At 33.3% G+C, this 25,148-nt stretch overlaps 1 protein-coding gene across 1 annotated transcript in view; it reads right to left on the bottom strand.

Annotated features, from left to right (window-relative positions):
* Nucleotides 1–25,148, bottom strand: part of LOC127712610 (uncharacterized) — a 108,500-nt gene that overhangs the window by 65,732 nt on the left and 17,620 nt on the right. Inside the window, exons 2-3 of the mRNA XM_052219154.1 lie at nt 12,953–13,034; nt 8,113–8,278 (exon numbers count right to left, since the gene is read on the bottom strand). Of these exons, the coding sequence (XP_052075114.1) occupies nt 8,113–8,278; nt 12,953–12,988 (202 nt within the window). The 5' untranslated portion in view covers nt 12,989–13,034. The remainder of the gene's footprint in view (nt 1–8,112; nt 8,279–12,952; nt 13,035–25,148) is intronic.

Here is a 25,148-nt window from a genome sequence, read left to right as displayed (position 1 = left end):
GTTATATAAAATAGGTTTAGGTTACAGTGCTATTAATACTGCCAGAAGTATGTTATCTTCATTTATGTCTGTAATTCAAGAGAAAACTGTTAGGCAATGGCCATTGGTGAAGCGCTTTCTAAAAGGCATATTCAATCTTAAGCCATCATTACCCAGATATCAAAGAACCTGGGATGTTGAAGTCGTGCTTAAATATTTGAAGACATTAACACCAGTTTATATGTTATCTTTACGTGTTTTATCATATAAGCTAGTTACACTGCTATTATTGTTAACAGGTCAAAGGTTACAAACCATTCATGGCTTAGATTTAGATGATATAACTGTTACAGATAGTAACATATATATAGATGTGAGAAATTTATTAAAATGTTCAAAGCCAGGGAGGCATTTACAACCAATAGAGTTGCCAGCTTTTATTGAGGATAAAAGTCTGTGTATTGTAACTGTTCTAAAAGAGTAGTCAGTTAGAACATCATGTTTTCGGAAAACCCAAAAATTAAACTTGAGCTGTATAAAACCATATTCTCATGTGTCTAAAGACAGTCTTGGACGTTGGGTTAAGATTGTTTTGCAAACGTCTGGTGTAGACATAACTATATACAAACCACATAGTACTAGATCAGCAAGTACATCTGCAGCACTACGGTGTGCTACTTCAGTAGATACTATTTTAAAAGCGGCAGGTTGGTCAAACGAATCAACATTCAGAAAATTTTATGATAAACCTGTATCTAAACAAAATTATAATGATAATTATAGTGTGAAGGTTTTGAGAAGTCATATCTTATCAAATTCTGATAAGTCTCATGTATAACATGAATAATGATAATACATATGTTAGATTTACAATCAATGACATTTTAAAGTTTAACATAACATGTGCATATGTCAATGTATGTTTGATTTACTTTACTTTTGTACTTTGATAGAATACAAAGTTGATACAACATCTTGTTTTTAAAGCCTGAAAATAAATCATGATTGATGAGGCTGTATTAAATTACAGTGAACATGAGTAACAGATCACATATCTCTGAAATCTCATGGTACTCTCAGCATATAGGTTCAATAAAATTGTACAATTAAATGAGACTTACCTTAAGTCGAAATTTGATTGTAATTTTGTTGAACCTATTTATGCTGAGAGTTAACATGCCCTCCTTATCACTCGTATTCCCACCCAGTTTTCTTTTGGTGTATCATGTGCTTATGTGCTCTGTTACATTCTCTGAAAAATGACCTCTACGATCTGCGTGCGCATCTCATGTTAACTCTCAGCATAAATAGGTTCAACAAAATTACAATCAAATTTCGACTTAAGGTAAGTCTCATTTAATTGTACAATTAAATGATCTGGCTTCTTTAATCATCTTGTTTTTAACAAGTTTCTGAAGGAACTCCGAAACATATGAAAATAAGAACAGGTCGGCATAGGAATGCCGACAATTTGTAGAAACAGTCTACCTCCAAATGCAACAAATATGCTGTCAACAAGAAACTCCAGCATACTGATCACTTGTTCCTCTGTGTGGCATATTTTACCTGTTTGTTCACTATTAACAAAATATGGCGTAGGGTATCCCAAAGTAATACATTTATAGCGTATGCTACCATTTGTATGTTGAAAAGCAGTTTGGACTATTTCTTTAAGACGATTTTTACAATTTCACATGTGAAATGGTGAAATACAAGGTTGAAAAAAAAGTTTTGATCTAATTTCAGAAAAAGATCGTTATTGAAAATTAAACAACAGTTCTAAAGAATCCACATACAGGTAAACATATGTTGAAAAAGAAAGTCATAAATCAATTCAGTGGTAAGTGGCTTTAAACTTGAAAACACGTGTATTATCAGTAGAACTCTTCAATCCATTTCAAGTCCGAGGTCATGTTTGACATATGTGTATAGTCTGAGATAAATAATGCAATTTATAACCTTTTGTTTATCTTGGGACGGTAAATTCGGTTTGAGGAAACCGAAATTTCGACTCATCCAATTTTGTCTTATCAAGAGTTGAACTACATATATTTATATTAAGTTCGAACCCACGGGAAAGTTTCGACTCATCCAAAATGTCGAGTCAACCGAGTTCGAGATAACCAGACTTAACTTCATATTCAAAATTAATGTTTGAATTATTTAATTATTTACCGGTTTACTGATCATAGTAATGTAATAGCATCTGGGGAAATCAACTTGAAACTTAGTACATATTATTATTAATGAATATGGTTTTCAATATGTATGCCAAATTAGTGCATTAAGCGAGCATAACATGATTTGTATATGGAAATAATTGCTTAGATATAAGAAGATGTGGTATGAGTGCCAATGAGACAACTCTCCATCCATGTAACAATTTGTAAAAGTAAACCATTATAGGTCAAAGTACGGTTATCAACACGGAGCCTAGGCTCACACCGAACAACAAGCTATAAAGGGCCTCAAAAATCACAACACAAACAAACAAATATATAACAAAGAAGCACAAAAAGGCATATATCAAACCTAACAACCTCACCCATCGCTTTTCCATTTTTGAATTTTATCTATGTATGCCAAATCCACCCATAAACGACTAAAAGTCTTTAAGTACTAGGACCAAATGGCTAGACCAACATTGACTCTAACGTAGAATCGTGCGTTTGACGTCAGAATGTAAACGTCACACAGGTAGAGATATGAAATAATTTTGTCGTTCAAAGTATGAAAATATTATAGTCTTTAGTTCTTTAGGCATATCCTTTGCAAAATGTAAAATAGCAGTTCACCTTTCCTTCTTGCCGCTTGTCTATATGCTTATTGTGTATTTCTTCTAAAACAAGAGCCACGTCATATGTATAAAAGAAACACAAAAGGGCATATAGGCAAAGCATTAGCAAATATGAAATACCAGAATACAAAAATTATACTAGAACAATAACACAATAGCGGAATGTTTCAGTTTAAAAGAAGTCCGATGTCAGAATAGATAATAACAGAAACGAAGCAAAATGACAATGATACATAAATTACCAAAGGTCTACTAGTAGTAACTGACATGCAAGCTCCAGACCTCAATTAAACTGATTGAAAGATTATGTCTTCATCATATGAAAATCAAGCACAATCCCTCCCGTTAGGGGTTTAGTATTATACCATCATAAAATATATGAAAAGAACATAACCTTGGTTATGCTAACAACTGGTTTTAGAATAAATTTGTTTATTTCCGATGCAAAGCCCTATGAGTGAATCAATATTAATACCAAAATCTGCAATCCTTAATGACCTGACAACAGTATCGTAACTATATCCTTTCCAAATAAGTGTGTTTAAAGGTTTAATTAGCTTTTGAAGTGAATCCCGACATGTTTGTGCTTTGTTTAGAAAATTACCATGAAATATTGGATGTGAAATACCTGAACGTATAAGATGTCTGCATGTTGATTTATATATACGAATGATGTCCTTGTACCGATGATAAAATTTAGTAAATGCTTTGACTAGTTTGTGATATCGAAAACCCTGGTGTAATATTTTTTTCAGTAATACAGAGATGTCTTCGTTGAAATCAAATACATTGTTACAAACACGAGCGAATCGAACAAGTTGAGATGTATAATTAACAATAGGAAATGAAAAATCATCTCTTTTATCATAAATTTTGGTATTAAGCTTTCCATTGAAGATATAGATATCAAGATCCAGGAAAGGGCAGTGTTCATTGTTAGTATTAGCTTTATATAAAGTCAGTTCGGCAGGATAAATCTCTTTAGTGTACATACTGAATATCTAAAAGTGTTATTAAATTTTTGAATCAGATGTTGTTTCGATGGGTCTTTGCTAATTTTAGTCATAAATTAAATCGTAACCCATAACAATACAGAAACATGTCCGCATTTAGTTGTGCACAGTTAGTCCCAATACGAATTCCGATAACCTGCCGATACAGAATCTCCATAGCGAACAAACATGTTATCTAGTAAAAATTCAAGGGCAGTTATATTATCAAAGCAGGCACAATTGACATAGTTTTTTTGTTTGTTGTTACTTAAAAATGACCTAAAAGAGTTTGAACATATATATTGGCGTTCCGACTTTTTAAATATAAAACAGAAGATGTGGTATGATTGCCAATGAGACAACTCTCCACAAGAGACCAAATGACACAGAAATTAACAACTATCGGTCACCGTACGGCCTTAAACAATGAGCAAAGACCATACCGCATAGTCAGCTTTAAATGCCCATTTAATCAGGTGTGTGAATTTTTTCTTTATAAGATTATGGGGCAAAGTGGTATAGTGGGTAGAAAAATCAAAACTGTGAACAGATTTGAAATCACCAATATAACCATGCAATTTATCAAGTACTTCTACCGAATTTTTGACACTCCAAAAGTAATTAATTCCACTATTTTCAAAGGCCGTATTTGAACAATGTATTACCAGGTTTTTTATTGTACCATGTGTACTAGTAAGTACAATAGATAATTTAGTAGTGGAACAATGGTTTGAAGACGAAATTAATCTATGTTTGTAAGGAGCTTTCTGACTTAGGACAGTTGCAGCGGGTTTAAACGTTTAATAAGTACCAACCTTCACCCTTATCTGAAACAATAGTGCAACATCACAACATAGTAAGACCACTATAAAATATCAATTGAAATGGCTTAACTCAATCAAAAGTCATATTTACACCAGTAAATATACATGAACGAATGCGTTTGATCTATGATACAATGTAAATATTAAATCAATAAAATAAAGGGTGAATAAATATAGGCAGCAGTAGTATACCGCTGAGAGATGTTAAACAATTTCAGAAAAACAACAATAACCTTGGACAAAACGCCCACAAATAATAATATTCACAGGTAAATGCAAATTATGTTGTTGTAAGGTATACAGTTTAAATGGAAAACGGAAATATTTTTACAAAAAAAATGATTTTGTTGTTTATAGTACCAAGAAATAAAAATGTATTGTCATAAAAAAACACTTATCAAAGCTGGTATACATGTAATACTCAGAAACGTGTCCATCCCCCCCCCCCCCCCCCCAAACTTGTCCGATTTCCCCAAAAGTGTCAATATGAGGTTAATGAACGACAAAACAAACCCTAAGGTTTCCCTTTTACACGCACAGAAACCAATTCTGCATGAAGCAGGTCATGCATTACCCTCATACATTATAAATACATTAAGGCATAATCGGTCAATATTAGTACAATATAATTCCCTTAATAAACTAGGATTTAAACTGTACAAAACTAATAAACTGCAATGTTTTTTTTTCTTAATACGCATGACATATTTGCCACTGAACATTAAGCAATAAACAGTCAGTAGTTAAGTGTGTGTTGCAAATTCAGCTTGCAATTATGCGTAATATAAATAAGCGGCGTTGAACAATTTATTGCTAATAAATGACCACTTTATTAACAGTGAAGCACCGGTAAAACTTACAAGATGAAATGTACTGTATTAAATTCTTTATTGTAAAATACCTCTAGCTGAACTTTAAAACAATGATAATTATATTTATAAAAAAATAATAAAACCGCTGCAAGGAAAACAAACTTTTTATTGTGCGATTTTTTTAACTTGATGTCTGTTTATTTGAAAGCAGAAGTCACTGTGCACAGTGTAGCATGTCTTGGGCATTTGTCTATACAGACTACTACACTTTTCCTCTTGATTTCTGTGGGTAGCTACTTCGATTTTTAAGAATCCAACCGTACCCGAAGGTTTTTCCTGTATTCCACGCCATTAAATCGCCGTAAACGTTTTTGACTTCACTGAGAAATATTGGCGTTAAGAGTTTTGAGACGTTCTAGCGTTTTCATCTGGACACGTTTTAGCGAATAACAATTATCGGACACGTTTGGGGGTATGAAATCCGACACGTTTGGGTGATTTAGGAGAAGTTTAGGCGAAATAGACATGTTTGGGGGAGTAGGACACGTTTGAGGGGATGAACACGTTTGGGAGTGATACATATAGACGAGAAATAACCCTGAATAAGTAAACATTGAATAACAAAAAAACATTACAAATAGCATCACCAGGTCAAAATAACAAGAAAGTACAATTTGAACGTACTTGCAGTTACTGGCAGCTAGTCAAAAGCCAAAACCAAATAATAATAAAAAATCATGCATCAGAGACTAAAATCAACTAAAACACATCCAAGGGATAAAGTATTTTAACGTTATGGACAGTCAAAGAAGACATGACTTGTGCAATGCCAAAAATTAATGTATCGACAGGTAGAAGGATAGGAGTTTACCTCTTTATAGATAAAAAATGAACGTAGATGTGTCTTTTTACATCCCGTTTGAAAAGAATACAATTTAAGTTATGTTTTAATTTGCTGATGACAAAATCGATACTTGTTCCAATGTAAACTATATTCAAAGATCTTATAACAACAGTGGTAAGATAACCTTTACTAATAATTTTGTTTAAAGGTTCGATGAGTTTACACGGATCACATAGTGTTTCCGCGCTTTAAGTACAATATAATTGTAAAATTAAGGATGTAAAATACCGTTTTTAATAAGTTTTCAGCCAAATTTACTAATCACATCTTTGTATCTATGAAAGAATTTAGTAAAAGTTTAAAGTAGTTTATGGTAACAAAATCCCTGACTTAATAATGTACCAGTGATGCATTTACCTGTGAATACGCGTTTGTTAAAATCTATGACATCACTACACACACGGGCATAACGAACGAGTTGGGATATATAAACACAGTATGATGGAGCTAACGGAACATCGCCGTTTAAAAATGGAAAATTAACAATAGGGAATGAAAAATCGTCTCTTTTTTCGTAAATTTTTGTATGAAGTTCCCTTCGTAATTTTTACGGACGCCATCACGAGTTGGTTGACCGTTATGGAATAACCGTTTCACAGATGATATCGGATATGTTCCTTATGTCGTAACTACAATACCCTCCCTTTTCATGAATGTGACTTAACGAATTAGACTATTTACCGGATTTGTAATAACATAAGCAACACGACGGGTGCCACATGTGGAGCAGGATCTGCTTACCCTTCCGGAGCACCTGAGATCACTCCCAGTTTTTGGTGGGGTTCGGGTTGCTTAGTCTTTGGTTTTCTATGTTGTGTCATCTGTACTATGATTTGTCTATTTGTCTTTTTATTTTTGGCCATGGCGTTGTCAGTTTGTTTTCGATCTATGAGTTTGACTGTCCCTCTGGTATCTTTCGTCCCTCTTTTCCCTTTAGATATTGAAATGTCTTAATATAAAAAAGGACAACTACTGATGTTTATGTTAGATTAAGTTAAAGTAAGTTCCTTTGGTAAAATTTCTATAGTATATGTTGAGAACTCTGGATTATTTAACGAAAAAATATCATCAAGATAACGGTAGGTATTGTTTGTTTTTCTTTTGTGTTCTTTTAATAATTTTGTAATAGACTCGCTGTGCCGTTGTATCTTTAAATGATTCTCTTAATTAAGAGGACGAGACCTGGATATTAGTTACGTCTCTGTTGCAGATGTAGCCTCTTATTTTTTGACAATTTTTTATAAATAATTCCTGTATTGCAAACAAACAATTAAAAGCACTAATCAGAAGAATGACGTATCTTAGAGGTCTATAAAGCATGTGATATCATATATATTTTTTTCTCTGTACACAATTTAAATAAAAAAAAAAACAACACGATATGAGTTCATCTAACGTTTAGTTTCAATTATAATTAGCTTTTAAGATGTAAGTGTATGAAACATGTTTTTCTGTATCTGATATGTTTTTTCAGTTACTTTTACGTGTTTTTTTTTTGGAAAAAAAACTCAGCTATAGTGACACAAATATGGTTTGGATTGTAACATTTCAACAAATGATTAAATATGAAAAATATTTTAGTTACATGTAAAACAAAATACCAATCGGAATCTGATATTAAATTCGCTGTCAAAATAAGGTAGGAAGATACAAAAGAGACAATAAAAATCAATAAGACGTAAGCAAACCTAAAACTTAAACCGAGCAACACAAACCGGAGGTGTTATGAAGTAATCCTGGCAAGGTTTACGTAGGTTCTTTTCTTTATCATTTTAAGTAGTTGGTAATTCAAAGATAGTATTACCTGTGCTGCTATAATCAAGTCCATTGCAGGTCTCATGATATGTATCCCCTGGCGAACGAAACAAACATACGTATTGTGTATCACCACAGTTAAACTTTTTCCCTCTAAAACGCCATTCTGCTGCAACGGGGCATCTAACTGCATATTCCGACGTCACAGCAATAACCTTGAAGATATTAATACTGTTCTTAATCTATGTCTAATATTCAACGTGCACCGGATGATAGCATTTTGTTTGATATTCATATCTCAATGAACAGGTTAATATTTACGTAAATTTTGTTAGTTTTAGGATTATCAGTTTATTTCAGTCAAAACAATAAATATGAAAAAAGACAAGAAAGTTGTATGTCTGTGACCATTACATAGTTCGTACTAATCGATGTCTTCGAAAATAAACACTGAACAATCTTTATAAGTAAAATAGAATCCAAAATAAAAAGAAGTATAAATAACAGAACATGATCACTTGAGCCGTGAGGCTAAGTTTATTACATAAAGTTGCTTCCAGTTATTCAAGCAGAAAAAATATCATATATAAAGATTTTCAGAAAACTGTCATGTAAATTACATATGAAAGACCCGTAGTGCCAGTATGATATTCAATAAAAACTCGAACAATTATAAATACAATACACCAAGGCTTTGGAGAAAATATTGTGAGGGCGTATGACACATGTGGCAGCAAGCTTAATATTTAAAATATTTCGAAGAAATACAGATTTTAACAAACCAGTTTCATTCTTGTTAGTAGGGAGAATCAAGACGTCTCTCACAATTGATGGACATTTTATTAAGCCTTAAGAACTAGAAGTTCTAAAGAGCATGTGTCGTTCACCTAGGTCTATGTGTATCTTAAATAATATAAATCATGTCTCAAACGTTTGTGTTGATCTTATTTTCTATTTTCATACACTGTTTACAATTTCTCTCAATGGGTGGACTAGTTTTACCTTTCCTCGTCAATTGAATCTAACGTGAGGGTACCCAAATTGCACCTATTTTGACGTTTATTTATGATCCAGACAAAAATTTCCAGTCTCTCTTTATTTTATTGTATTATTTTCATATGGTTCCACCAATTTAATTTTGAATCCATATTGAATTATAGAAAATGGTTTGAAACAGACCTCCAAATGATCCATGGTCCTGTAATTAGGAGAACCAAAATCGCACCAATGCTTAAATTCAAAACTTTAAAAATCGGATAACAGATGTTTTGTTTCATTTTTTAAATGTGTATAACAATTTGACATCAGTCCATGCTTACTATTCATTTTTCAGGATATGGATGCTAGTAACATATTTTATTTGCTGATTTTTAAAAGATGACTGTTTGTAGACGTCGCCTGTCAACGTTTCCGTTCATTTTACTTTTTCTAGTGAATACTTCATCTGTGGTTATATACTATGAACGTTTTGTGTAAATTTAAATATATTTATCTATATTGAAAGACGTGTATAATGTCAAATAATTAAAGTACAAATTGTCTTGTCTTTAAGAAATCTTATAAGATTTCCGCTTCTATTTTTGCTAAATAGGTGCAATTTCGGTACTCGGTGTAATTTGAGAAATGTGACGTTAGAATTGAAACACAGTACATGATATATTAGGCATGGAGATGGAATTGATTGCAGATTACCTTAATATCTATCGTAAAGGATCGTACGGTACAGTCACAAAAATAATTATTTTAATAAGTTCGTCTAAACAAGTGACAATTTACGAAGGATCAATCCAATGGATCACCAGTGAAGATAATACACGGCTGAAAACACATTTTATATTGATACCTACTCTAAATAACAGCACAACATTGTTAAATCTGCAACCCATTGGTACCCGAGAGGTTTCGTCACCGTAATGATGTCAAACACATATAACAAACATAAAGAAGGGATTTGATTCCAAGTAAAATTGAAAAATGTATATGTAAGTTTTGACATAAATTCCATTAGTGAACAGAAATCAGTTAACCGACAAATTCTAATGTAATGAAATTAGGCACACAAAGGAAACTTAGAATATAATTTGGTGAGTCCATTAAAGCGACAGATTTAGGTAGCGTTAATTTTAGAAAAGAATCCAAGTTAAATAAATAGGCTGATGTCACAACATTGGTTTAATTGTTTAACTCAACGTCTATTTAATCAGGCAATCCAGACACAGAAGAATCTGAGCTTGAGCCTAAAAGTCTTTAACTACAATTGTTAATGACGGACTGTTCTTGCATAAGACGCTGTTTTTATGTCTCGCATTATCAATACCTTCCAAAACCCTTTGTCCGAGAATGTCTCAAATTAGTATCAGTCTGCCAAATATTATAGCAAAGAATTCAGTTATCATGGCAACTCAACCACAATTAAACGCAGAGTGACCGCAGGATGTACAATAGTATTTGTTAAGAAAATGAGGCGTCATGTAGTGTTAACGTTCGTAGCGAACCGCAAACGATTATGAAAAGATTGACACCTAGTTAAATGTATTTAATATTAATTTATATAGTAATTTTTCAAAGCCTGTTTTATTGTTTACCTCTATTCAATAACGACAAAAGCTAATGCATGTTTTTCTTTGAAGATAAATTATATAGTGGCTTTGGCCGTTTGTTAAATTTCAGCCTTAGAAATCTAATGTTTTAATCAATTACTGAGAACCAATTGATTTTTCGCGGTTTCTTTATTTCACGTCTTGCACTTTGGAGACCACTCAGAGCCAATATAATTTCGCGATTGTCAAATTTACCTGATGTAGTTTGATAAGGAAAAATCCAAGTTTTACATATTAGCGACAAGTTATATTTCCTTTATATTTTTTTCTTGCGAAAGTCGTAAAAATAAGTTGGTGTACAGTACTTATTTTAATTTGTAGAGACCTTACAATATTATCGGGATATATCAACTTAAAAAATGATAATGGCATAAAACTGATATTTGTTTTACACTGAAGAAATATGTTATAACAAAGTGAGTTAAACCTCACCTTCGCACTCAGTGAATAATATTTTTTATTTCGGTTATAAACCGATATTTTTCGACTTTAAAAGTACACGATATTCATGTATCTATAACTTCATACTAATATTTCCAATTTGGAAGTAGTATGGAAAACAATATATGCCTAGATTTTGGGTTTTAGAAAGGTTGACAAATAACTGAAATATTTTGGGAAATTGGTGAAAAATAGATTACGAAAACAATTTTGTTATATGTTTAGCTGACAAATGATAAGCAATTCAAAACGTCATTGACGTGAAAAGGTCACAGTCACATATAATTAACATCCCATGATAGAAAACAAATTAAAATATAAGACATTAAAGAACTTGTTGCTTGTCGTTTTGATATTCTTTTCAATATATTCTTGTGTTTAAATATCTTTTAATCATGTTATTAAATATGACATATTTAAGGCAATCATACCACATCTTCTTATTTCACCTCAAATAGTTACAGTACTTTAACATTATGACAAAAAACAAATAGCAAAGAACAATCGCAGTTTAAGAGAACTAGATTAAAGTTGAAAAACATATCGTGTTTGCTCAGAATAAATAAAGGCAACAGTAGTATGCCGCTGTTCAAAAGTAAAAAAATCGATTGAGATAAAACCAAAAAAGGTTACAAACTTAAACCGATCGAAACACATCAACTATAAGAGGAAAACAACGGAACACCAGAAACACTGAAGTGCAACAAAAACAAATTACAACATACATAAAAACGAACTATTTGATAACAACTGCCATATTCCTGACTTGGCACAGAACATTTTAAGAACAAAATAGAGGGTTGAACCTGGTATTATGGCTAGCCAAACCAACCGCTTATATGGCAATGCTATTAAATTTCGCTAAAATGACAACACTACATAAAATATCATTTAGTACACCGTCAATGGATTTAGTGTAGAGACACCATACTCACTTTGGTAAAGTCTTTAACTTGTGCCTAATAATGATACTTTTGTATCCAAAAGATGCAGGGCTATAAAAGTTAATACTTGGCTTGTAGTGTATGTTAAACGTTGTATTAAACAATTGAAAATATATAAAAGTAATGTAAAAATTATTTTATTCAATGAACCGATACGAGTATTTGGATCCTTTACAGACAGGTTCTAAACAATATAATCAAAATGACGTTGACATCCCGTTTGCAATGCAAGTACTGCAAAATTAATAATCACAATTTTAAGTACAAGCAGGACATTAAGCAAATGTTTAATGTACATAATAGTAGCGATCTCTCTTACTTGATAACTATTCCAATTTAATTAGATTGCGTGTATTAAAACAAATGTCAACTTAATCCTGTCCAGGTACACACATCCGTCCTGATGTTAATCTGATGACTTTAATTTGATAAAATAAATGAGAATGGAACCGGGAATATGTAAAAGCGACAACAACTCGCCCAAAGAGAGAAAAGTGTTGAACAGCATCACAGTTTCAACTGCTTCCTGGAATTCATCTCAACTCTTTTTGCAGTATCGAAATAATGTGAATTTACATGTTCTTTGTATCTGTATGAGTACGTTGAAGATACCAATTATGGCTTTAACTTAACGGGACTGTTTCATTCTTGTTTCAGATAAATTGATCTCAACTAAAAATTTAATACAAGTTTGCCGTATATATAGAATCACCCCGAAGTGTATGTTAAAGTAGAGATAAGTGTATATCAATAGATTCCACGTGAACATTATAATCTGTATTAAGCAAAGCATTATTTGAAAAGCGAAAAAGCAACATACAATACATTACAATAAGAATGGTAACGTGTATTATGCACTCTAAAATCGCGGAAGAAGTTTTAAAGATATTTAAGATATACATACCTGAAGAACAAACAAAATCCTTAAATTATTCATCATTATTTAGCATTTTTCTTCTGTAAAATACTTTTATACTATTGTTCATCTAAAATTAAAAAATAAATAAATACAGTGTCAGTTCAGTATGATAATGATGATGTAAAATTAATCATATAAATCTTTCCTGATTTAACTAAAACAATCGTATAAGTTATACATGATAAAAACCGAACCACACATGTACTATTCTAAAACTTCACAGTTGACACATGTTAAGTAATTCCAATAGAGGCTGCATATTTTTACAACCCAATTAATATCATATACCCCCGTGAACTTGAAATTAAGGATAATAGTGATACAAGAAGGACTGCTTCAAACCTTGATATTTTCTTCAATATTGAAACAGATGGACATCTTCACATTAAAACCTATGACATACGGGCTGATCTCAGCTTCCTAATTACTAGTATCAATTTCCCATTTCTAAGCAGTAACATACCATCTGCTCTGTCCTATGGTATTTAGATATAAGAAGATGTGGTATGAGTCAACCCTCCATCCAAGAAACATTTTGTAAAAGTAAACTGTTATTTGTCAAAGTACGGCCTTCAAAACGGAGCCTTGGCCCAGACCGAGCAGCAAGCTATATAGGGTCTAATCTATACCAAAACAAACGAAGAAAAGAGAACACTTATGAACCACATCTATAAACAACAACCACTGAACATCAGGTTCCTGACTTAGGACAGGTGTAGCGGGTTTGAACGTTTTAAAAGGCGCCAATCTTCACTCAATCTGAATGAATAGTATACATCATTACATAGAGAAAAGGATAACCACAAAAATACCAAACTCCGAGAAAAAGTCTAAACAGAAAGTCCCTAATCAAATGTCAAAATTAAAAGCTCAAACACATAAAATAATGGATAACAGCTGTCATATTCCTGACTGGGTAATGATATTTTCTGATGTAGATAACGTAGATTAAACCTGATTTTAAAGCTAGACAAGACACCCTATAGAATATCAATTGAAATGGCTTAACTCAATCAAAAGACATATTAACAAAAACAAGTGAACATACATTGAACGAATACATTTGATCTATGACACAATGTAAATACAAAATTAATAAAACAAGGGGGTTAGATGTAAAGCAATGTCAGAACGACAGCCATAACATTTGGACCGAATACCGCCAACAAAAATAACATACACAAGTAAATAAAAGTAATTTGAAGTAAGGTATACAATGGAGAACGAGAATATATTTTATAAAATAAATAATTTTGTTGTTCATAGTACGAGAACAGAAGTGAAAAATTATCGTTATACCAAACACAAATTGCTTGTACTGGTATTGTGAAAATATTTTTATAAAATTCGAGATAGCACATTCGTTACGTAAATGCGTCACTGTTTGTGGTTAGTCAGTCGCTGATGAAAGATGTTCGTTGTTGTTCTGCAGTTTGCATGTTGTGTCGACTAATATAATGTTTTTTGTTGCACTTCAGTGATCTTAGTGTTCCTGTATTTTCCTCTTATAGTTGATGAGTTTACCTCGGTTTTAGTTAGCAACCCGGATTAGTTTTCTCTCAATCGATTTATGACTCCGGTATACTACTGTAGCCTTTATTAAACATTGCTGTATTCTCTATCGTTTGCATTCATCGTCAGGAACAACGTCATTAAGAGAAGACTATTTGTCTGTGACGTAACGTAGGTACGCATAAAACAAAATCAGTAGATTTTGTCTATCAATGCTTTTATCTGATATAATTTTTGCACAAAAAATCCATACAATGGGAATAAATGATCATAAAAGACGATTAATAAAGAAAGGAATCGACTTATAATTACAGCTTTGTTTATCTATTTGCTAATTATTCAGTGCCGATAAATTTTTCTCTTATCTTTATTTTAAAATATTTTCCCCTAAAAATTGCAAAAGAGGAGAACATTTCATTTAAAGGGCAATTAAACCTTTAAGGATTAAAATGACAATTGCGGTCAGTTGACACATTTGTAGATTTTTTCTTTTTTGTTGATTGCTAACCTAGTTTGAACTATTGTGGATAGTTGTCTCATTATCTACCATATCACATCTCCTTATGTTTATGTTGTTACTAATCATAAAAACTGAACACATCTCAACATGACAAATACATTTGCTGTCTGCGTGGTCACTTCGTATATGTATTATACATATATCCTTCAACATATTTAAACATAAAAATGACGTAACGGACATAATGCAAGGTAAACCTGAAAACAAAAGGACTTTTCTTGTGTGTGTCCGATACCTACACTACACAAGGCTCCGTACAAACAACGGAACATTGCTGGCTCAAATGCATGTTCTATAAAGGAATTGTTCTTAAGATGTTGTCCGCAATCAAAAATGTATTACATAAATACTGTGACACTGTTTACTCGCGTAACGGCATTAACCATATATATAATTATAGATTCTTAACAATTCCAAACAACTTCTGGAAAATTAGGCCTCTTTCTGAAATCATTTCTTTCAAAACAATCGATTTTTCCACCCTATAAACAACCATATCACATGAAAAAATTAAAATCCGTCTAAAATCTAGAAATATTACTTAACAATTTTCTCTATGAAAATTCTACCACACGCTACAAATGTATTGTTTTTGATATAATTCTACTTTTTCTTTACTGAGCCCGAAAATAAAGTATGCTTGATCGAAGAACAAGTGATCAGTATCTCGAGCTTTCTCATTGACAAATTTGAAGATCACTAGCTGTTCTAAAGTAAAGATCATTTAAAAATTCTCATAGGGGTCTATTGTAAATTCTTTCATTCATGAGCCCACTCAAAGTACCCATGAGTAGACCCTAATGAAGTCCATGCTTAACTCCAAAACATATAAATGAACTAGAATTAAAAATCATACTAGATTAAAAAAGACCATAGGCTCCGGACTTGGGACAGGCGCAAAAATGGGGTCAAACATTTTTTGTAATATCTCAACTCTCCCCTATACCTCTAGCCAATGTACATACAAAAAACACACAGCAACATGTACCGTAAAACTCAGTTTAAAAGAAGTCCGAGTCCGCTGTCAGAATAGGAAACAAAAGAAACTAAGCAAAATGACAATAATACATAAATTAACAAAGGACTACTAGAAGTTACTGACGTGCCGGCAAGAAAACAAAAATACCAATAATTGGCATTTATAACGCGAAAATTTTAATAGGCATTTTCCGTATAAAATTCGGTACGTATCCGTTATCCTTCCGTTAATGTCCGTTTCACATCCGTTTTATTCGTTATACGTCCCGTAGAAGTCCGTTGGTGAATTTGTCTAGCGGATGTCCAACGGGTGTATAACGGACAAGTAATGGATACAAAACTGAAACGGAACGGACTAGTACCATAAAAAACGGACGGCTACAGGACGTCCAACGGACACTTCATCCGTTGGACGTCCGTTTAAAGTTTTGAACATACTCATAATTTTCTACCGGGACAGAACGGACGTCGACGGATAAAATGGAACCTGAACGGACATGAAACGGATATGGACGGATGTCTAATGGACATTGCACGGATTGAAAAAAAAAGTTATCCGTTCGGCGTCCGTTCGCGCTATCCGGTAAGGTGTGACCTTGGCTTTAGTCAGGAAGATGGAAGTTGTTTTTTCACTTGTTCCGTCGATTAATATCGTGTGACTTTGTCTGGTCTGATAGATTTCCTCTTTTTTGAAGTTGGATATGCTTGTTATACTTTTTATTATATTAGTTCTAATTCATAAAGAACATGAAATAATTGTAAATTCTAACAAAAGTCCCCATACGTATAAAGTAAAAACAACAAAAATTCTGAACTCCGAGGAAAAATCAAAACGGAAAATCCCTAATGCGTATACAACCCTAGTGAATTATCCTTATATTCATTCTATTAATTTTGAAGAAGGAAACATGGTTTTAAGGTATGGATTTCAACCATTACATAGATATTTGAACATGCTTAAATGACAAGGGATGGATATGACTCCTGGGAACCATATAAATCATTCAAAATATTTTGACATAACTAACAAGAATATCTATCGTTTACTTCGTTCATGCTTCTCTTTACACGATTTACCATTACAGTAGTTTATACGTATTACCAATTATTCTTTAGTAGAAACCACTGTTAAAGTAAGATTGCACTATGAAAACATCAATTAAGTGAAAATAAGAGGAAATTATAAGAAATTATTGAAAAATTTAATCTAAACGCGAGGAAAAAGAAAATACATGTCCCAAACACTTGAGGTTTCACGTACAGACGAAACTGTCGGGAAGATAAAGGTGCTTAAAATATCTTTAGATAGCGAAAGCAAGACAGCAAATATATAAATACAAAGATTTAGACAATATGTAACATAAGATAACAGATTTCAGTTAAATATTTGTGCCGATTTTTGCTCGAACGAGTTGTGTTTGGTCAGGAATTTATTCGGAATATAACTAAACGGTCTGAATACTCATATGGTTCGTCCCATTAATAACCAAACGAGTATGTACGCATATTGTCAGAACATACGCGTATGGTCGGATCATATGAGTATGCCCATATGGTCATGACCATACGCGTACGGTCCAAATACTCATATGGTCTGGAACATATATTTAACAACAAATATTTCATTCAATCATTGCTGGAAAATATCTATTTGCTTATGTCAGTTGGAAATTTGTATTTGGTCATTTATAGTGCTGTGTTAAAAAAAGAAAATTACTGTTTGAGAAATTTGAAAGTGGCGCAACCAACGCTGTTTCTACACCCACCAGAAATAAGAGAGAGTGCAAAGGTTTCAGATATATACTTTACTTATAATTGTGATATTCGTAATTTGAAACACATAAACCGGTTCTTATGTAATTTATCCTTGTCATCAAGGTTGGCAAAAAAGCGGTCAATACTAGTATTGACCAGGCCAGCGGTAAATACAGAATACCGGTAAATACCGGGAAATACTGGCAAATACTGGTCAATACTGGCAAATACTGGTCAATTGAAATTTTGATAGAATATTACTATTAAAGACAGTCCCTACCTGGTCAATTACTGGGTAAAGGGACAGAAAGTCACTAATTTACTACATTGTACAAGGACAAAAAGTAACAATTAATTAGTTTAAACAAGTGTTTGAATATGTAAGGGAAAACCCTTGAAATAAATTCATTTTAACGTGGCTAAATGAAGATTTATTAAATATTAATCATACAAAGAATATTTCTTGGCACCATGAAGCCAGTCACTAAAAAGACTAAGACAGCTTGTTTTCTTAACAGTAATTTCATCAAATGTAATAACAAAAGATGTCTTAAAAAATAAGTCTTTTCTTAATCAAAGAAACAGTTCTCTCAAAATTGAATTGTGACTTTCTGTCCTGTGATATTTTGCCCTACATTCAACAAATGTTAGTTATGAAAGTTTTCAAGTCAATATTAGACTTTTTTAGTGTTATCTTTTCTTATATAAATTGAAATTCTTCATGAACACATCATGGACAGTGATTATTAGAATAAAATATTAAAGAAATAGATAAAAACAGCAGCCAAATGAGTATAGATCCTTCAAACTTTCCATTTTCTGTATTTAGTTGAGAAGATATTTATCATGCTGTTGAATAGTCAGGAATAAAATCATTGTATTAAAGAGTCTTCAAAAATAACTTTTATGACTTTTTTCCTGTTATATCAACATTTATTAGGGGACAGTTGTAATATTAATTAAACTTTTGACACTTGCTTGCCATATAATAGGTAATGCCCTGATAATCTAGTCACCTGTAATTCTGTTTACCTGTTAAAATCAAATCTTTTTCAAGAAAAAATATGTTGATATTACTGATATAGCAACTTTATATCCATACCTTAAGTATGTTATATAGCATTACCCCATAGAACTATATTAAGGTCTTTCCTTTCACTATAAGGAAAGACCTTACTGTATTTCTTCTGATTATTATTAAGGTCTTTCCTTTTCCAAAAGGGAAAGACCTTACTGTATTTCTTCTGATTATTATTATTAAGGTCTTTCCTTTTCCAAAAGGGAAAGACCTTACTGTATTTCTTCTGTTTATTAAGGTCTTTCCTTTTTCAGAAGGGAAAGACCTTACTGTATTTCTTCAGATTATTAAGGTTTTTCCTTTTTCAAAAGGAAAAGACTTTACTGTATTTCTTCTGCTTATTATTATTAAGGTCTTTCCTTTTTCAAAAGGGAAAGACCTTACTGTATTTCTTCTGTTTATTATTATTATTATTATTATTATTCTTTTTCCGCCAAACTTTGACAAAGTTAGCAGCCTTAACCGTAAGACGTGTCGCTTTCATGTTCACACTTTGTATCGGTGTCATGAATACCTATCCGGAACTCACCCTGTGAGTCGAAAAATGTTGTCGGTTCGGAGTAATCCCTCCGAAACCTAAAAACCTTGTTATCATTCAAACACCGTAACCGTAATAGGTAGAAAAAAACCGAAGGGTGAAATGTGTTCAGGACCAGACCCCGGTTCTTCGTTACATTTGGATTGAAAAGATTCAACGACTCATTGGTAGGGTTATGCCCCTATGAAAATTAACCGCAGTCGGTTGGCCCCCAAAACTCAGAAACCGTAAGTCGTAGACACCTAAGATCTTCAACAATCATCATCCATTGATGTGACTCTGAAAAATATCTCAAGGTCAAATTTGTATGTTGACCTTGACCTTTGACCTAACACCTTGTTATGGGATAATCACAGAAACCATTATACTTACAGAAGTTTTGAATAGTAGGAAATGTTTGGGTCATTAAGGCGCAACTTCGTTACATTTTGACCGAAGAGATTTGACCTTTCTGTAAGGGGCATAACCCCTAGTTTAGGTTTCTAAAAAAACAAAATCAGGTTTTACTGTTAAACCAAAGGTCCTAGACCCATGGGGTCTTCAGCAATGACATTGGGGACTAATGACCTTGACAAAGTTCAAACGGTCAAAGGTCAAGGTCATGTCCCAGATAGCGAATTATGTGTTTTTGACCTTATTTAAATGATTTTTAGTGTGTTTTGAAGGTTTTTAAAATTGACCTTGACCTTTGACCTTAAAACTTATTAATTGGATATCTCATAACGACTATACTTACAGAAATAGTAAATAGTGAAAAATGTTTGGGACATAAAGGCGCAACTTTTTTACATTTTGACCGAAGAAATTTGACCTTTCTGTAAGGGGCATAACCCCTGTTTTAGGTTTCTGAAAAGACAAAATCAGCTTTTATTATATAACCAAAGGTCCTAGACCCATGGGGTCTTCAACAATGACATTTGGGACCAATGACCTTAACAAAGGTCACAAGGTCAAATGTCAAGGTCATGTCCCAGATAACGAATTATGTGTTTTTGATCTTATTTAAAGGATTTGTACTGTGTTTTAAAGGTTTTTAAGGTTGATCTTGACCTTTGATCTTACAATTTTTTATTGGATATCTCAAAAACGGTTAATCTTACAGAAATAGTAAATAGTGAAAAATGTTAAGGTGACTGAGGCGCAACTTTTTTACATTTTGACCGAAGAGATTTGACATTTTCTTAAGGGGCATAACCCCCGTTAACGGTTTCTGAAAAGACAAAATTAGCTTTAACTCTTTAACCAAAGTCCTAGACCAATGGGGTCTTTTAAATTGATATTGTGGACCAATGACCTTCACAAAGGTCACAAGGTCAAAAATCAAGGTCCTGTCCTTAATGGCGAATTTGTTGTTTTTTGTCATATTTTTATTATTATTATTCTTTTTCCGCCAAACTTTGACGAAGTCGGCAGCCTTAACCGTAAGACGTGTCGCTTTCATGTTCACACTTTAATTCGGTGTCATGAATACCTATCCGGAACTCACCCATTGAGTCAAAAAATTCTGTCGGTTCGGAGTAATCCCTCCGAAACCAAAAAACCTTGTTATCATTCAAACACCGTAATCGTAAGAGGTAGAAAAAAAACAAAGGGTGAAATTTGTTCAGGACCAGACCCCAGTTCTTCGTTACATTTGGATTGAAAAGATTAAACGACTTGTTAGTAGGGTTATGCCCCTATGAAAATTAACCGGTGTCGGTTGCCACGAAAACTCAGAAACCGTATGTCGTACACACCTAGGGTCTTCACCAATGATCATCAATTCTTGTAACTTTGAAAAATGCCTCAAGGTCAAATTTGTATGTTGACCTTGACCTTTGACCTAACACCTTGTTATGGGATAATCTCAGAAACCATTATACTTACAGAAGTTTTGAATAGTGGAAAATGTTTGGGTCATTAAGACGCAACTTTGTTACATTTGACCAAAGAGATTTCACCTTTGAGTAAGGGGCATAACCCCTGTTTTAGGTTTTTGAAAAGACAAAATCAGCTTTTACTATATAACCAAAGGTCCTAGACCCATGGGGTCTTCAGCAATGACATTGGGGACTAATGACCTTGACAAAGGTCAAAAGGTCAAAGGTCAAGGTCATGTCCCAGATAGCGAATTATGTGTTTTTGACCTTATTTAAAGAATTTTACTGTGTTTAAAAGGTTTTTAAGGTTGACCTTGACCTTTGACCTTTCAACTTTTTAGTCGATATCTCAAAAATGGTTAATTTTACAGAAATAGTAAACAGTGAAAAATGTTTAGGTGACTGAGGCACAACTTTTTTATATTTTGACCGAAGAGATTTGACATATTCTTAAGGGGCATAACCCCCGTTAACGGTTTCTGAAAAAGTAAACTTAGCTTTAACTCTTGAACCAAAGGTCCTAGACCCATGGGGTCTTTTACGATGACATTGTGAACTGATGACCTTCACAAAGGTCACAAGGTCAAAAGTCAATGTCATCTCCTAAAAAGCGAATTTGTTGATTTTTATCATATTTTAACAGTTTTTTGTGTGTTTAAGAATTTATCAATACATTTTACGTCTATTGGAACATGTATTTTACATTACAAAAGGAAAGACCTCTCAATTGTTTAGGAACAATTGACATTTTAATTAGTATTATTATTCTTTTTTTTCCGCCAAACTTTGACAAAATTTCCCTCTGTAACCGTAAGCCATGTCGCTTTCAGGTTCACACTTTGTATCGGTGTCATGAATACCTATACGGAACTCACCCTGTGAGTCGAAAAATTTTGTTGGTTCGGAGTAATCCCTCCGAAACCATAAAACTTTGTTATCATTTAAACACCGTAACCGTAATAGGTAGAAAAAAACCGAAGGGTGAAATCTGGTCTCGACCAGACCCCGGTTCTTCGTTACATTTGGATTGAAAAGATTCAACGACTCATTGGTAGGGTTATGCCCCTTTGAAAATTAACCGGTGTCGGTTGGCGACCAAAACTCAGAAACCGTAAGTCGTAGCCACCTAGGATCTTCACCAATGATCATCAATTCATGTGACTTTGAAAATGCCTCAGGGTCAAGTTTGTATGTTGACCTTGACCTTTGACCTTACACCTTGTTATGGGATAATCTCAGAAACCATTATACTTACAGAAGCTTTGAACAGTGGAAAATGTTTGGGTCATTAAGGCGCAACTTTGTTACATTTGACCGAAGAGATTTGACCTTTCTGTAAGGGGCATAACCCCTGTTTTAGGTTTCTGAAAAGACAAAATCAGCTTTTACTATATAACTAAAGGTCCTAGATCCCATGGGGTCTTCAACAATGACATTTGGGACCAATGACCTTGTCAAAGGTCACAATGTCAAAGGTCAAGGTCATGTCCCAGATAACGAATTATGTGTTTTTGACCTTATTTAAAGTATTTCAGTGTGTTTTAAAGCTTTTTAAGGTTGACCTTTACCTTTGACCTAACCACTTTTTATTGGATATCTCAAAAACGATTATACTTACAGAAATCGTCAATAGTGAAAAATGTTTGGGTCATAGAGGCAAAACTTTTTTACATTATGACCAAAGAGATTTGACCTATCTGTAAGGGGCATAACCACAATTGACTGTTTCTGAAAAGACTAAATTAGCTTTTACTCTTGAACCAAAGGTCCTATACCAATGGGGTCTTTTGTAATGACATCCTGGACCAATGACCTTGACAAAGATCATAAGGTCAAAGTCAATGTCATGTCCCAAATAGCGCATTTTGTGTTTTTTGTCATATTTTAAGGGTTTTAAGTGTGTTAAAGAGCTTATCAATGCATTCTACGCCTAATGAAACATATATTTTACATTATGAAAAGGAAAGACCTCTCAATTGTTCGAGATTAATTGACATTTTAATTATTATTATTATTATTATTATTATTATTATTATTATTATTATTATTCTTTTTCCACCAAACTTTGACGAAGTTAGCAGCCTTAACCGTAAGACGTGTCACTTTCATGTTCACACTTTGTATCGGTGTCATGAATACCTATCCGAAACTCACCCTGTGAGTCAAAAAAATTTGTCGGTTCGGAGTAATCCCATCGAAACCAAAAAACCTTGTTATCATTCGAACACCGTAACCGTAATAGGTAGAAAAAACCCGAAGGGTGAAATTTGTTCAGGTTCAGACCCCGGTTCTTCGTTACATTTGGATCGAAAAGATTCAACGACTCATTGGTAGGGTTATGCCCCTTTGAAAATTAACCGCAGTCGGTTGGCCCCAATAACTCAGAAACCGTAAGTCGTAGACACCTAGGATCTTCACCAATCATCATCAATTCATGTGACTTTGAAAAATTCCTCAAGGTCAAATTGGTATGTTGACCTTGACCTTTGACCTAACACCTTGTTATGGGATAATCTCAGCAACCTTAATACTTACAGAAGTGTTGAACAGTGGAAAATGTTTGGGTCATGTGCAACTTTGTTACATTTTGACCGAAGAGATTTGACCTTTCTGTAAGGGGTATAACCCCTGTTTTAGGTTTCTGAAAAGACAAAATCAGCTTTTATTATATAACCAAAGGTCCTAGACCCATGGGGTCTTCAACAATGACATTTGGGACCAATGACCTTAACAAAGGTCACAAGGTCAAATGTCAAGGTCATGTCCCAGATAACGAATTATGTGTTTTTGACCTTATTTAAAGGATTTGTACTGTGTTTTAAAGGTTTTTAAGGTTGATCTTGACCTTTGATCTTACAATTTTTTATTGGATATCTCAAAAACGGTTAATCTTACAGAAATAGTAAATAGTGAAAAATGTTAAGGTGACTGAGGCGCAACTTTTTTACATTTTGACCGAAGAGATTTGACATTTTCTTAAGGGGCATAACCCCCGTTAACGGTTTCTGAAAAGACAAAATTAGCTTTAACTCTTTAACCAAAGTCCTAGACCAATGGGGTCTTTTAAATTGATATTGTGGACCAATGACCTTCACAAAGGTCACAAGGTCAAAAATCAAGGTCCTGTCCTTAATGGCGAATTTGTTGTTTTTTGTCATATTTTTATTATTATTATTCTTTTTCCGCCAAACTTTGACGAAGTCGGCAGCCTTAACCGTAAGACGTGTCGCTTTCATGTTCACACTTTAATTCGGTGTCATGAATACCTATCCGGAACTCACCCATTGAGTCAAAAAATTCTGTCGGTTCGGAGTAATCCCTCCGAAACCAAAAAACCTTGTTATCATTCAAACACCGTAATCGTAAGAGGTAGAAAAAAAACAAAGGGTGAAATTTGTTCAGGACCAGACCCCAGTTCTTCGTTACATTTGGATTGAAAAGATTAAACGACTTGTTAGTAGGGTTATGCCCCTATGAAAATTAACCGGTGTCGGTTGCCACGAAAACTCAGAAACCGTATGTCGTACACACCTAGGGTCTTCACCAATGATCATCAATTCTTGTAACTTTGAAAAATGCCTCAAGGTCAAATTTGTATGTTGACCTTGACCCTTGACCTAACACCTTGTTATGGGATAATCTCAGAAACCATTATACTTACAGAAGTTTTGAATAGTGGAAAATGTTTGGGTCATTAAGACGCAACTTTGTTACATTTGACCAAAGAGATTTCACCTTTGAGTAAGGGGCATAACCCCTGTTTTAGGTTTTTGAAAAGACAAAATCAGCTTTTACTATATAACCAAAGGTCCTAGACCCATGGGGTCTTCAGCAATGACATTGGGGACTAATGACCTTGACAAAGGTCAAAAGGTCAAAGGTCAAGGTCATGTCCCAGATAGCGAATTATGTGTTTTTGACCTTATTTAAAGAATTTTACT

This window comes from Mytilus californianus, unplaced genomic scaffold (assembly GCF_021869535.1).
Source record: "Mytilus californianus isolate M0D057914Y unplaced genomic scaffold, xbMytCali1.0.p SCAF_8, whole genome shotgun sequence".
NCBI lineage: Eukaryota > Metazoa > Mollusca > Bivalvia > Mytilida > Mytilidae > Mytilus > Mytilus californianus.
The sequence above is the reverse complement of the archived record's forward strand: the minus strand, read 5'-3'. Positions and strand labels throughout refer to the sequence as shown.